This window comes from Macaca mulatta, chromosome 12, assembly GCF_049350105.2.
Source record: "Macaca mulatta isolate MMU2019108-1 chromosome 12, T2T-MMU8v2.0, whole genome shotgun sequence".
Classification (NCBI taxonomy): Eukaryota; Metazoa; Chordata; class Mammalia; order Primates; family Cercopithecidae; genus Macaca; species Macaca mulatta.
This window is the reverse complement of record NC_133417.1, coordinates 80036816-80050772: the sequence shown is the minus strand read 5'-3', so window position 1 is coordinate 80050772 and position 13957 is coordinate 80036816. Positions and strand designations below refer to the sequence as shown.

General features: G+C 34.3%; 1 protein-coding gene across 3 annotated transcripts in view; it reads left to right on the top strand.

The window, feature by feature from the left end:
* The window catches only part of ATF2 (activating transcription factor 2), a 91587-nt gene that overhangs the window by 47270 nt on the left and 30360 nt on the right, over nucleotides 1-13957 (top strand). For all 3 annotated transcript variants that reach the window (XR_003721316.2, XM_028830861.2, XM_028830859.2), the window contains 5 exons: nucleotides 1313-1431; nucleotides 1562-1690; nucleotides 4758-4936; nucleotides 5514-5628; nucleotides 7674-7760. Coding sequence is in view for 2 of the 3 variants with exons in the window: in XM_028830861.2 (XP_028686694.1) it covers nucleotides 1313-1431; nucleotides 1562-1690; nucleotides 4758-4936; nucleotides 5514-5628; nucleotides 7674-7760 (629 nt within the window). In the remaining variant the exon portion in view is untranslated. The remainder of the gene's footprint in view (nucleotides 1-1312; nucleotides 1432-1561; nucleotides 1691-4757; nucleotides 4937-5513; nucleotides 5629-7673; nucleotides 7761-13957) is intronic.

The window sequence follows — 13957 nt, the reverse complement described above, 5'->3', positions numbered from 1 at the left end:
ATAATGTGATTTTTGAGATCTTTTGGGAGGTGGGAATTAAAGGATAGGCTAGAAACTAGTAAAATTATGATATAATAGAGTCCTTCTAGTAATTCTGATATTACTAACAGTGCCTGAGACAGGCCTGCATTTTGTCTAGTTACGTATTACAAGTGGGTCATTTTAGTGTTAAATATATTTGTACATAGTAAAAATACTAGTACTCTAAGTATACATGTTGGGGGCAAAGATAAAATAGTAAGTAATGCCCTCTGTGGGGATATAATGGTTAACAAATATGTAAATTTTAATCTTACAAAAGAAATTATGAGTATTTTCTCTTAAACGAAGAGTCTTCCTTAGAAGAGTACTTTTATTTCACTTAGGCTAGATCCCTGCTATAGCCTGTAAAATTGGTGCTCTAAAATATATTAAATGTGAATAGAATTTGAATGTGCTACCAACTCTAATCAATATGAATAGACACCCTTGAAAATAATAACACTAAATAGGCAGAATTTATAAGTTTCTTTTCATTCAGTGTAAATCTTACCTGGCATTTTTTGTAGCCTATACATGAACACTGAGTACATATGTTAATGTACATGGTTAGGAGTACATATTCGAGTAAAGTTGAAATGTTTCATGTTGTAAGAAAATAGAGTGAACTATTTCTTTACTCCCTAGGAATTAAACTAGAACATTCTGGAGGCATGTGACTCACACATACCCCTTGTATCTAGCTTGTAAAATGCATTTAATTAGAAAATTAGTTTCAGTAGATAGTGGCAAAAAGAGGGTTTGTTGTTTTAGGGCTGTTTTAACTTTTTTTTTTCTTTCTTACAATATTTTTATCTGCCTAATAAAGATTCTCTTTTATCTTAGTTTGCTTTCATATAGCGTATGAACAACTAGTGGAAGAACCAAGTTAAAGCAGATATATATGCTCTTATCCTAGTTTTCCCCAAATTTCATTTATTTAAATAATTGTAGTTTTTAATAATGTAAATTTTGTAAAATTCTTTATACTGTGTTAGATAATAGTAGTTTATGTCTTGAGTAGAGGATGTTTATGCCATTCTACTCAAAGAGAAGCAGTGGACTAAGGAGCAAAAAGGACTTCTTTCCTACTTTCATAGTTCTTAAAATTGGAGGAAATATGAAGTACAGCAAAAATTTAACCAAATTTTGTTTGCTTTAAAGGAAGAGGTCTTTCCAAAGAGAGAATTAACAACTGACTGAACCAGTCCTGCTAATTTGTTAACTTAGTAGCTATATTTTAGAGTCTTAACATATTTAAATATGCATGATTACTTCTTGACATTTATTTCAGATCAGACCCCAACACCAACAAGATTCTTGAAAAACTGTGAAGAAGTGGGTTTGTTTAATGAGTTGGCAAGTCCATTTGAGAATGAATTCAAGAAAGCTTCAGAAGACGACATTAAAAAAGTATGTTGTAACCATGAAATTTAAAGAGTACTTCTGACAGAAAAGTAATCATAGTTTATACTTCCTGCTTTTTAAATTTAGACATACTGTTTTTGAACTTGTAACCTTTTCCTTATTATTTGAATTATAGATGCCTCTAGATTTATCCCCTCTTGCAACACCTATCATAAGAAGCAAAATTGAGGAACCTTCTGTTGTAGAAACAACTCACCAGGATAGTCCTTTACCTCACCCAGAGTCTACTACCAGTGATGAAAAGGTTAGAAATTTTTAGAAATACAAACTAAGGGGGAAGAACAGTACCCAAATAAAGTTTACTATTTAATCTCCACAAAATGTTAATGTATTAAATTCTATGTCAGCTTGCAATAGTTTTATATGTGAAAGCCTGTCAATACTCAGATATTTCAGGGTAAGAAGACTGCAGTTTTATTGTACACAGAAAAATTATAGGGGAGAACAGTCATGTTAGATGAAACTTATTTTTAAAAGATTTATGAATGTATAAATTTAACTTAATTTTTCTGGGTTTTGCTATTTTATATTTAGCTACTTTCATACAGTAACAGCTTAATTAAGAATCTATTCAAAAAATTATTTGAACAATGGTTTTATAGACTTTTACAGGATTAAGGGACTAGTTACTCAATCTTAGCAGTGGATCTTTGTAAGTGCAATTAGGAGGATGATGATACTAGCTTGAATACCAAGATAATCTGGGACCACCTGGGCTACAGTTGTGTTTTGAGTAACATTATTATGGGAACTTCTTGATCACTCTTTTGTTCACAAGCACATAGAATAAGCACATATTTATTTGGGAGTACCATGCAGGACACAGCGAAGAGGCAATATTCTTTTTTAGATTGTTATTCTAAAACTATACTTATTAATGGACTTCTGTCATGGCGGAGGAGCTAGAAATAAGGAAATACAGAAAAAATAACTTTTTGGCTAAGAGTAAATGCTTTTTTTTTTTTTTTGCAGTTTCTTTTTCTGATTTTAAAAGTACATTCTCCTTCTTCTCTAGGAATACAGAAAAATGAAAAGAAAACCAAAATCACCTATTAGCACATAATTGAATAAGATTACTATCTTGAAACATTTTTCCTAGATATATACATTTATAGGTACAAATATATAAGTGAATAAATAGAAGGATAGATGGATACAAAGATCCTAGCTTTGTTTTATATTGTGCTTTAGACGCTCAGTATTGATGAATATTTTCCCATGTCATTAGAGATTTCCCCAAAATGGTTGTACTTTATTTTATTATATGATATGTATTATGTTACCTTGTTCTTTTTGGACATAAAGGTTGTTTTCACATTATCACAGTTATTAGAAATGCTTTTTAAATCTCTGATATAAATCTTTTTTCCTAAAGAGCATTTCATTCTTTTCACACTTAACAGTTTTTCATTGTTCATGGCTGCTCCAGCATCTTTTAGGAGTATTCCTTCTTTCTGCATTCCCCAGTTGTTAGGCCCTCCTTGAGCAAGGTATACCATATGAAATTGATTAAAAAAAAAAAAAAATCTGGAGCTCTTCTTCTTTCTTGATTTTCTTCCTAGGTGATCTCATCCAGACCCATAACTCTAATAAACATCTACATACTGATGACTCCCAAATTTCTATAGGCATAGGTATCTCACCAGATTGCCATATTTATATCCAACTCCATCTTGACATCACCTTTTCTATGTCTAATAGACATCTTAAACTTAATAGGTCAAAATCAGAGTCCTTGATTGTTCCCCCAGTTTTCCCCATCTCAGTAAATTTTCTCCACCCATTTAGTTGTTCTAGCTGAGAATTTAGGGGTCATCCTTTATTTATTCTTTTCTTTTACACTGAAACTAATAGCATATTTTATCAGACCTGAATCTCATCCTCTATGTCTGTGTTCAGTGACACCACTTAAGCCCAAACCATCAATATCTTTTGTTTGGATTATTAACAGTTACCTTCTAACTGGTCTTCCTGCTTCTACCTCCAATCCATTTTCTATAAGATGACTTTTAATACATTAAACATGTCACCTGCTTAAAATCTTTCAGTGGTCTACCATTGTATTTAAAATACTTCACACTCCTTGGCATAAGTCCTCTTTTATCTGGGCTTGTCTACGCATCTATCCTCACCTCATGCCTCTCTCTTGTGTTCATCAAATATTTGAAGCTTTTTCTTACCTCAGGACATGACATGTGGTATTGCTTCCTTGTCCCTACAATGAAATGCTTTCCTCCTTACCCTTTCATCGTCAGTTCAAATGCTGTTTTTGCAAAGAAGCTCACCTATTCTTACTATGCTATCTAAATTAACTGACTCTTCCTTACCCTCAGCTAATCTTTCACCCTTTGTTACGTTGCACATATTATTCTGTAACACTTAAGATTTACTACAATCTGAAATTTTGTTGTTTGTTTTACTTATTTATTGTCTCTTCCCACTAGTCTTTGAGAGCTTAAGTTCTCAACTTATTGAATAAATGAAGTTACAATAGTACTAGTTTATCCTTCCTATGTAGCTTAATAAGATTTTGATGGTAAGTGGCACCATACAGGCCAATTCATAAAACACAATAGACCCAATGTATACACTGACTTATTTAAGGAATTCTGGGTAAAATCTTTTAAAACTTTTTGTTCTCTAATCTGTAAAGCCAGAGGAAATGCCGTCTTTAAGGTCTTGGCTGACAAATTCTGTTTTCCTAACTTGAAAGAGTTCACTCCAGTAATTATTTATTTTATATTCAAGATATCAGTATTACATGGCCTTTTGATATTGAGAAATTATTGATATAGATGAGGTAGCTAACTGAAATTAATTAAATTTGTATTGTATTGTATCTAAAAATTCTTATTTCTGTTACTTAATTTGTATCAGCCATAACACAGCCTCACTGGACCTGTTTCCTCTTTATACAGTATAATGAGGGAGGGGAAACTAAACAATCCCTTCTGGATTTTAAGTTCTGTGATTCTCTGAGAATGGATTATATTTTTATTTTTTATTAAAATTCTCTTGGTATCATAGCCAAGTTGCCTAGTCTAACTTATTTCTGGATTGACAGGAAAACAAGTTGTACTGAAAAAAAAAAAAAAAACCGTCTTTTTAAAAGTAAAATATTAATTGAACATTGCATTTGAATCTTTACAGCTCTTCTAAAATGTTCTTTTAATTAATTTAAATATTAATTTGCTTTGAGCAGTTGTTATTCTGTAGATGCTTTTAGAAGTGTGTTATATTCTGTTCACTAAGGTATGTGAATTGATTTGTATTTTTAAATGCCACCCTTTCTTGATCTCATTGTTAAATAGGAAGTACCATTGGCACAAACGGCACAGCCCACATCAGCTATTGTTCGTCCAGCATCATTACAGGTTCCCAATGTGCTGCTTACAAGTTCTGACTCAAGTGTAATTATTCAGCAGGCAGTACCTTCACCAACCTCAAGTACCGTAATCACCCAGGCACCATCCTCTAACAGGCCAATTGTGTAAGTGATTCAGGCCAATCATTGAACATGTACATGAACTAAGTTTGTTTTGTTACGATTTTTCCTAAGACATTTGATTATTCAAACCAAGATCTTAGTTTTGTATGTGTGTGCATGCTTTGAATTTTGGAAAAAGTACTTGCGTAGTCTTCTTTAATATAAATATTAACTAATAGAGTGGAAGATAAATACAACTAAAAATAAATATAGAATGCGAATTTAAGATAGTCTTGTTTTCATGCTGTTTCACTCAAAATATAAAATTACTCCATCACCAGATTCCATTTCTTTCAGTTCTTACTGGTAGCTCCCAAGAACTATCTGATGAGAATTTTTCTCATTTTACAAATTAGAGATTGTCCCAAGTAAATCCATAACTTTTCTCTTCTTTTTAATACTGCTACACAGGTTATGCATTTAAGATGCAATTAAAAATAAATTTTGCCATTTGCTTTGCTGTGGTTAGAAATTGTATTTTTAAATGATATGATTATAGGAGTAAAAATACTGTTGTATTTTTAAGAGACAGTTGGTATGAATCTCTTTTTTAAAATTTATCTTCTTTTGTTTCTCTTAGCCCTGTACCAGGCCCATTTCCTCTTCTGTTACATCTTCCTAATGGACAAACCATGCCTGTTGCTATTCCTGCATCAATTACAAGTTCTAATGTGCATGTTCCAGCTGCAGTCCCAGTAAGAAAGTTAGACTATTTAAATCTCTATCGCAAAACTGATCTTTGTAGTCAGAAAATAAAGTTGACTGCTTGACTGGCTTATGAAATTGAATTTAACATAATATTGATTAGCAGTTGATAGTATTTATTTGTTATCATTGTAATAGCATATACCATTCAAAGTATTGCTATATTTTCTTCTACCCAAAATCTTATTTTTTTTTTATACTGAGATCTTCTTCAACCCATTTCAATTTGACTGGGCTTGTAGCATTCAAATATTAACACAGATTTCAAATTTTAGAAAGATATTTATTCTAGAATACTTGTCAGATAACTCTGTGGTATTTCTATTAGTATGGAAATTGTTTATAAAGACACACTCTGAATTTTTGTGGTCAAGTAGGGTTTGCAGAATCTTTGATAGCCCAATCATGTTAAAATCGAAATGTTCTAGCAAAATAATCTTTCACTTTCCCTGTGAAAAGATCCCCCAAAAAAGTTTTTTGTGGGGTGTGTTAAATATATAAATTTTGAAAGACATAGACAAAATAGTTAACTGTCTACTTATAATATGTAATAGTTTGGCCAGGCATAGCGACTCATGCCTTTTGTAATCCTAGCATATTGGGCCGCCGAGGTAGGAGGATTGCATGACCCCAGGCATTTGAGACTGCAGTGAGCTATGGATCCTGCCTGGATGACAGGGCAAGACCCCAAGTCAAAAAAAAAAAAAAAAGTAATAGTTTAATGAACATTTAAAAACACATTGTTTGGAATGTGTGTTAGAAAATTGCTTTTTTCTTAACTGTATTTCATAAAACAGTTTTATTCAAACAAACTCTTCATTTATGTCTTTGACATTCAAGTTTTCATCCTGAGAACCACTTTTTGAGACATCTAGCACAGTTTCCAGAACACATTATTTTCATTTTCATCTAAAAATGAAAATCCCATGGCAAAACCCCATCTCTACAAGAAATAAACACAAATTAGCCAGTTGTGGTGGAAGCAACTGTAGAAGACTGAGGTGGGAGGATCACTTGAGCCTGGAGGTTGAGACTGTAGTTAGCCGAGGTTGCACTGCTGCATTCCAGGCGCGGCAACAAAGTAAGACCCTGTCTGAAAAACAATAAAAATAAAAATTATTTTAAAAAGCTTATAGTAAACATTCCAACACTCTTGTTGAGATTACCCCTAAGAATATTACTAGAATTAATGTTTGATATTTATATCTTTTTTAATTAACTGATTCTTACAGGTGATCTTTTGAACTATCCAAAATTGCATTGATTGAGGTAATTTCAAGATAATGTGCCTTCTTTAAAAAGAACTTTGTTGTTCAAAATGCATTATTTGAGAGACTGTGAGGACTCAGATATAAGGTATCTTCTTCCTCTTTACTGAGGATATTTTTTTGAGGAGGGAAACATTCTTGCCTTGTATTTGAGATTCTTATTATCCTGTTACGTGTACTTAGTGATGAAAGCAACCTGAAATGAAAGAAAAGATAAGCTTTATTTATACAGTAACTGTGTTCACTCAGTGTTAGGTTTAAGAAAAAAAAAAAAGGAAAAAACCAAAATGGTAAAACCTGCTACATATTATTTGAGAAATTATTACAGTGTGTTATTTGTTATTACGTGGTATGTATAAGAAAATTCATTTTTTAGAAAATCTAAGTTCTTTGCTGAAATTATTTTTTATGCCTAAGTGTCACAAGTTTTGACATTCTTCCTTTCAGATTCAAAATGGACGTTTGACATATCTTTGAGAATTTTTGCATTAATCACTTTGACTATTACGAATTTCTAACAGGGACCATTAAGAAAGAAATTGTAAAAACTGAAGATTAGGAAAGCACATGTCTCAGAAATTGACAACTTTTGAAGGATAAGTCAGGATATAAGACCAAATAAGGATTTGGTATAGAGATAAAATCAGCTAGTGATAAATTTACAATGTTCTGATTCTTAAAGTCTCAAATTATTGTAACAGCAGTAAAGTACAAATCTCATTTTGAATATATTGTCTAGCAATTATTTTTCCTTATCTTATGCTTAGCTCGTTCGACCAGTCACCATGGTGCCTAGTGTTCCAGGAATCCCGGGTCCTTCCTCTCCCCAACCAGTACAGTCGGAAGCAAAAATGGTAAGCCAGATTTTGTACATTGCTTGAAGCTGTTTTGAATTAATGTTTTCACTAAAACCTGCTTCAAATATACAATTTAGATCACATTTTTATTAAGATATGGACTGTTTTATACTATAGGCGAACCACAAAATTTGAAAAAAATCTTCCTTTAGCGTAGTGAGTAGTTAGTGATACTTTAAAAAATAAGTGGGTAGATTAGAAACTCTGTTTCTCATCACTTGTGGTTTGTCTGGCTTTTGCCTGTGGCTTTTTCTCCTCCTAGTGGAAAATAGGAGTATTACATCTGAAACTAGATGTGATCATCTGAAGGCAGTGCTGCTAATAATGATGAGTGGTTTTAACAGTATTAAAAAGAATTCTGAAATAGTGTACAAGTGAGCAAACATGATACATATAAAGAAAACCATTTTTTTCTGTTGTGCTGTTTAGATGCTATTAATGTTTAGATGTGTATTTTAATTTTAATCCTAATTCCACTATTCACTACCTTTAATTAAGCAACTTTAACTTTCCTGACATTACATTTCCTCATCTGTAAAATAAAAGGATTAAGCTTTGGTTTCTGGGGTACTTCTTAACCCTAAATCCTATAAACTTTCTAATTTTCTTAGTAGAAGATTTGACGCTTCTATTTTTTAAAATCAGGCCCGGGTGCGGTGGCTCACACCTGTAATCCCAAGCACTTTGGGAGGCTGAGGTGGGCAGATCGTCTGAGGTAAGGAGTTCAAGACTAGCCTGGCCAACATGGTGAAACCCTGTCTCTACTAAAAATACAAAAATTAGCCAAGCATGTGGCACACACCCTGTAATCTCAGCTATTCGGGTGACTGAGGCACAAGAATTTGCTTGAACACTGGAGGCTGAAGTTGCAGTGGGCCAGGATCGCACTATTGCGCTCCAGCCTAGGTGACAGAGTGAGGCTCTGTCTCAAAAATAAAATAAAATAAAAATCATCATTCTCCTTGCTGTGTTATAATACAATAATGTCAGTTAATTAATAACATCAATTGGGTAGATGTTAATGTTCTATATCATAATAGGGCTAATAACAGCAATTAATGTATCTTTAGGTAATCAGTAGATTAGTAGTTATTAGACACCCTCTGTTTGCTTCAGTTATTTGCTAGGCACTATACTAAATACAAATTTTTACATGCTAAAACATATTGCAAAGCTGAATTTTTTTTTTTTTTTGAGATGGAGTCACTCTGTCGCCCAGTCTGGTGTACAGTGGTGCAATCTCAGCTCACTGCAACCTCCACCTCCCGGGTTCAAGCAATTCTCCTGCCTCAGCCTCTTGAGTAGCTGGGATTACAGGTGTTGCACCATCATGCCTGGCTGATTTTTGTATTTTTAGTAGAGACGGGGTTTCACCATGTTGGTCAGACTGGTCTCTAAATCCTGACCTCGTGATCCCGCCGCCTCAGCCTCCCAAAGTGTTGGGATTACAGGCGTGAGCCACCGCACCCGGCCTGAAAAATTTTTACTACTATTCTCCATTAGTGCAGACAATCAGTCAGAAATTTGCACAGGACACCCGTTTTAGCAATAAAACTTACATATTATCTGAATGAACAACAGTTGGTTCATTCAAGAGTATAAAAATTAGATGGTTATTAATTGTCAGAGAAGACCCTAAAAACCCAAGGAGGAAATTTTTCACATCGTAGTATGTTCAGGTCAGAGCTTTGGAAATACTAAGATGAATCTTCTTCACTTGATAGCAGAGGAGCTTCACCAGGGGCATTTTTTGCACTTCCCATTTTAGTATACTGTATTGATGAAAAATTCAATTTAATTTACCCTGCAGTGGGAACTGAGTAGAGCAGATATAGATGTTAAAAGGAGATCCTGTTATTGTGTACTGCATCTAAAAATATTTTTACATATTAATTGGACTTTTTTCTATAAATTAATTCAAAAGGAACAAATCCAATTTTAAGAAATACCTTTGCCTGCAAGAGTAGGCCATATTTTTAGAAACTCTTGAACTTTATACTTAACCTAAATAACTGTTTCTTTTAGGTCATCAGGAAATTAAATTAAAAAGAATAAAAGTTTCTCTGTTTCCCATCAGTCCACTCCATCTATTCTGATGTTTGTAACCAAAAGTTTCTCTCTTTCCCATCAGTCCACTCCGTCTATTCTGATGTTTGTAACCATAGATGAATTATAGAATTTCATATAGTCACTTTATACTCTTATGTCCAGCTCAGCATGTCTCAGATTTATCCATGTTGTTGAGTGATCATAGTTTGCTTCTTTTTATTGCTGAGTGGTATGTGAATATACCACAATTTCTTTGTCCATTCTCCTGTTCATGGACACTTCAGTGGTTTCTAGTGTTTAGCTATTGTGAATAAAGCTACTATACACATTCTTATATAACTCTTTTCGTGGCCATATATTTTCATTTTATTGATTAAACAGCTAAAAGTAGAATTGCTGAGTCAGAGAGTAGGTATGCATTTAACTTTATAAGAAATTGCTAAACCTTTACCCAAAGGTTTATATTCCTAGCAGCAGTGTATGGGAATTCCAGTTGTTACCACATTCTTGCCAACATTTAGTTTTCCCTGTCTTTTTAATCATAGACATTCTAGAGCTGTTTAGCAGTGTCTCATAGTTTTAATTTCCGTTTCCTTTTTGGCCAGACATTAGTTGTGGGTCTTTTGCCCATTTAAAAAATTGTGTTGCTTTTCTTTTATTGATTGATTGATTGAGACGGAGTTTGGCTCTGTTACTCAGGCTGGAGTGTTGTGGCATGATCTTGGCACACTGCAGCCTGGATCTCTCAGCCTCCAGCGATCCTCCTGCCTTAGCCCCTCAAGTAGCTGGGACTACTTGTATTTTTTTGTAAAGATTGCTGTGTTGCCCAGGCTGGTCTTGAACTCCTGAGCTCAGGCAATCCGCCCTCCTCGGCCTCCCAAAGTACTGGGATTACAGGCACGAGAGCCACCGTGCCCGGCCAATTGCTTTTATGATTGCATTGTTATTTTTATTTATTTATTTATTTTTGAGACAGAGTCTCGCTCTGTCTCCCAGGCTGGAGTGCAGTGGCACAATCTCAGCTCACTGCAACCTCTGCCTCCAGGGTTCACACAGTTTTCCTGCCTCAGCCTCCCGAGTAGCTGGGATTACAGGCTCCCGCCACCACATGCAACTAATTTTTGTATTTTTAGTAGAGATGATGTTTCACCATGTTGGCCAGGCTGGTCTCGAACTTCTGACCTTAAGTAATCTGCCTACCCCAGCTTCCCAAAGTGTTGGGATTACAGGCGTGAGCCACTGCACCTGGCTGGAATTCCTTTTTTTTTTTTTTTTTTTGGACAGTCTTTCTCTGTCACTCAGGCTAGAAGTGCAGTAGCACGATCTTGGCTCACTGTAGCCTCCCTGTCCTATGTGTAAGTGATTCTCCCGCCTCAGCCTCCTAGTACCTGGTGTTACAGTCCACCCACCACCACACACAGCTAATTTTTGTATTTTTAGGGATGGGTTTCACTATGTTGGCCCAGCAGGTCTCAAACTCCTGACCTAAGGTGATCCACCCGCCTCAGCTTCCCAAAGTGCTGGGATTACAGGCGTGAGCCTCTGTACTCGCCTGGAATTCTTTATTTATACTGGACATAAGGCTTTTTTGTTAGAGAGAAAGATACATATATTTCTACTGTCTGTTTTGTGTTAGTCTGTAGCTTGCCTTTATTTTTCTTAATGGCATGTTTATACTCCCATTGACTATTACTTTTGTCTTTAATATTTGTTTTCTCCTGGTTAATTAAACTTAATTTGCTTATCTTTTTTGGGTTTCTTAAAGTAGAAGCTTAGATTATCAATTTAAATCCTTTTTTCTAATATAGACATTTAAAGCTATAAAATTTCCTCTGTGTACAAATTTTGATATGCTATGCTTTTATTGTCATTACTTCTTTAATTCCCCTGTGATTTCTTCTTTGACCTGTGAGTTATTTAGAAGTGCACTGTATAATTTCCAAGTATTTCAAGGCTTTTCTATTTATCTTTTTCATATTGATTTATATTTTAATTACATTGTGGTTTGGGAACTTACCATCTTTGGTATATTTTATTTTCCTTTATTTCATTTTCTAATAGATCATAGCTATTTATTTCAGCTCATTTGTGAAACAGTAGATATTGTTATGCTGGTATAGTAACATGAACTGGTAACTTAAAATGTGAGTGTACTGGATAAGGGAATTCTGGTTACTTGAGGTTTTTTTGTTGTGTAGAAATTATTTCACACTTCAATATTCTTTTCATATTAACAACATCATTTAACAACTATTTCTATCAGTTGTTACATGGCAAACATTTCTTGGGTTCTAAGAAATTCAATAGACATGATCTTAAATTTTGAGATTTTTTCTTGCAAATGTGTTCAGTGACCATCAGGAGAGTCAAAAAAGAATGTTCTCCTAAGAAGACTGTTACGATTTTTTTTTTTTTCTCCAGCATGTGTAGCAATTAGGATTATATTTTATCAATGAGATATTTTGTTTTGGGTTTTGATTTTACATATTTTTTGGGGGGAGGGGGAAGATTTTAATGCCCTTGATGGTGAGTGGTACACCTAATGATTATTCAGGTACTATTTTTAAAGCATAATATAAGATTTATTAAGATTATAAGTTTAGAAACCTAGTTCTTTCCTAAGTTCTCAAGGCAATTTACATGTATAGTTATGTAATGATTGCTTGTCAAAGAGCTTAAAGTATAATCTTAAACACGCTAAGCTGGGCCGGGCACGGTGGCTCAAGCCTGTAATCCCAGCAGTTTGGGAGGCCGAGGCGGGCGGATCACAAGGTCAGGAGATCAAGACCACGGTGAAACCCCGTCTCTACTAAAAATACAAAAAATTAGCCGGGCGCAGTGGCGGGCGCCTGTAGTCCTAGCTACTCAGGAGGCTGAGGCAGGAGAATGGCGTGAACCGAGGAGGCGGAGCTTGCAGTGAGCCGAGATCGCGCCACTGCACTCCAGCCTGGGCAACAGCGTGAGACTCCGTCTCAAAAAAAAAAAAAAAAAAAAAAAAAAACACGCTAAGCTATATACATGTAAAGCTGTGTACTCAATAATTCTCAATTATCTGACTTTCTCAAGTACTTTAATAATTCTTAAATTTAAGTAAACTTACAGTGTTTTGTTACATAGTTTTTGATACATAGTTTTCTTATATATTCATTATTTAGAAGCTTGCTTAAGATTATCTCAGCACTTACAACTAAAATCACAAGCCCAAGTCAATCTCTTAATTAAACATTTTCACTTAAAGTCCAAGGGAAATACATTACTCCGCTTGGCAAATTAGACACTTTTAGAATGTAAAATACCAAATAGTTATAGTTTATTTGAAATTAAAGTTTGAAATTAAAATGTCAGTGGTATTGGTTTACTTTTTTAAGCTTCAGTGGGCTTAAGAAGACTCACCAAATAAACAATTCTGTCATCCCAACTGAAGAATATTGAAGATGGGTTCATATCCCAGTGCACAGAGCTTTCTTAATGACCAAATAAATGGTCACAGAACTTGATTCTTTCGTGCCTTAAATATAGAACTCCAAGTCCACGTTCTCCAAATAAGTGGTTCCCAGCTCACATTCCCTAGATTCATGTTACACCTTAAATGATTTTTCTGACCCTACACCTGTTTGCACACCGCCCCCCCTAACCCACCACCACCTTAAAACTTGTAATTTCTTCTTTTACTGCTTTTGTTGGATTGTACTTTGTTGTTTTCAGGTCTTTGAAAGTATTTTAAACATCATCCTTTCAGGATTCTGCATGGACCTTTGTGATGACAATCTGTTAATAACATGCTGTATATTGTAGCAGTAGTTCTGCTAAAATGACCTGTGGTTAAAAATAACTTAAGAGAATAATGGGATTGGAACATGGAAGAATGAGTAGCATACTACAGCTGAAGAGAAATTTACTTTGTATGCTAACATAGCCAAGGATGCTTTTGTAATTCCCTGATTTTCAGATGTTCAGTGCCTTTCCAGGAAGATATTATGTATGCATTGTGTTTGTGTGTGTTGTGAATACTGAAATAAGATCTTTCTTTTCTACTAACAACAACAACAAAAAATTCACAGTAAGCTTGTGTTTTTTAATTTTTAAGAACTTTAAGCCTTTGGAAAAGTAAGAATGTGTTAAAGAAATGTCGATAGGGCCCGAAA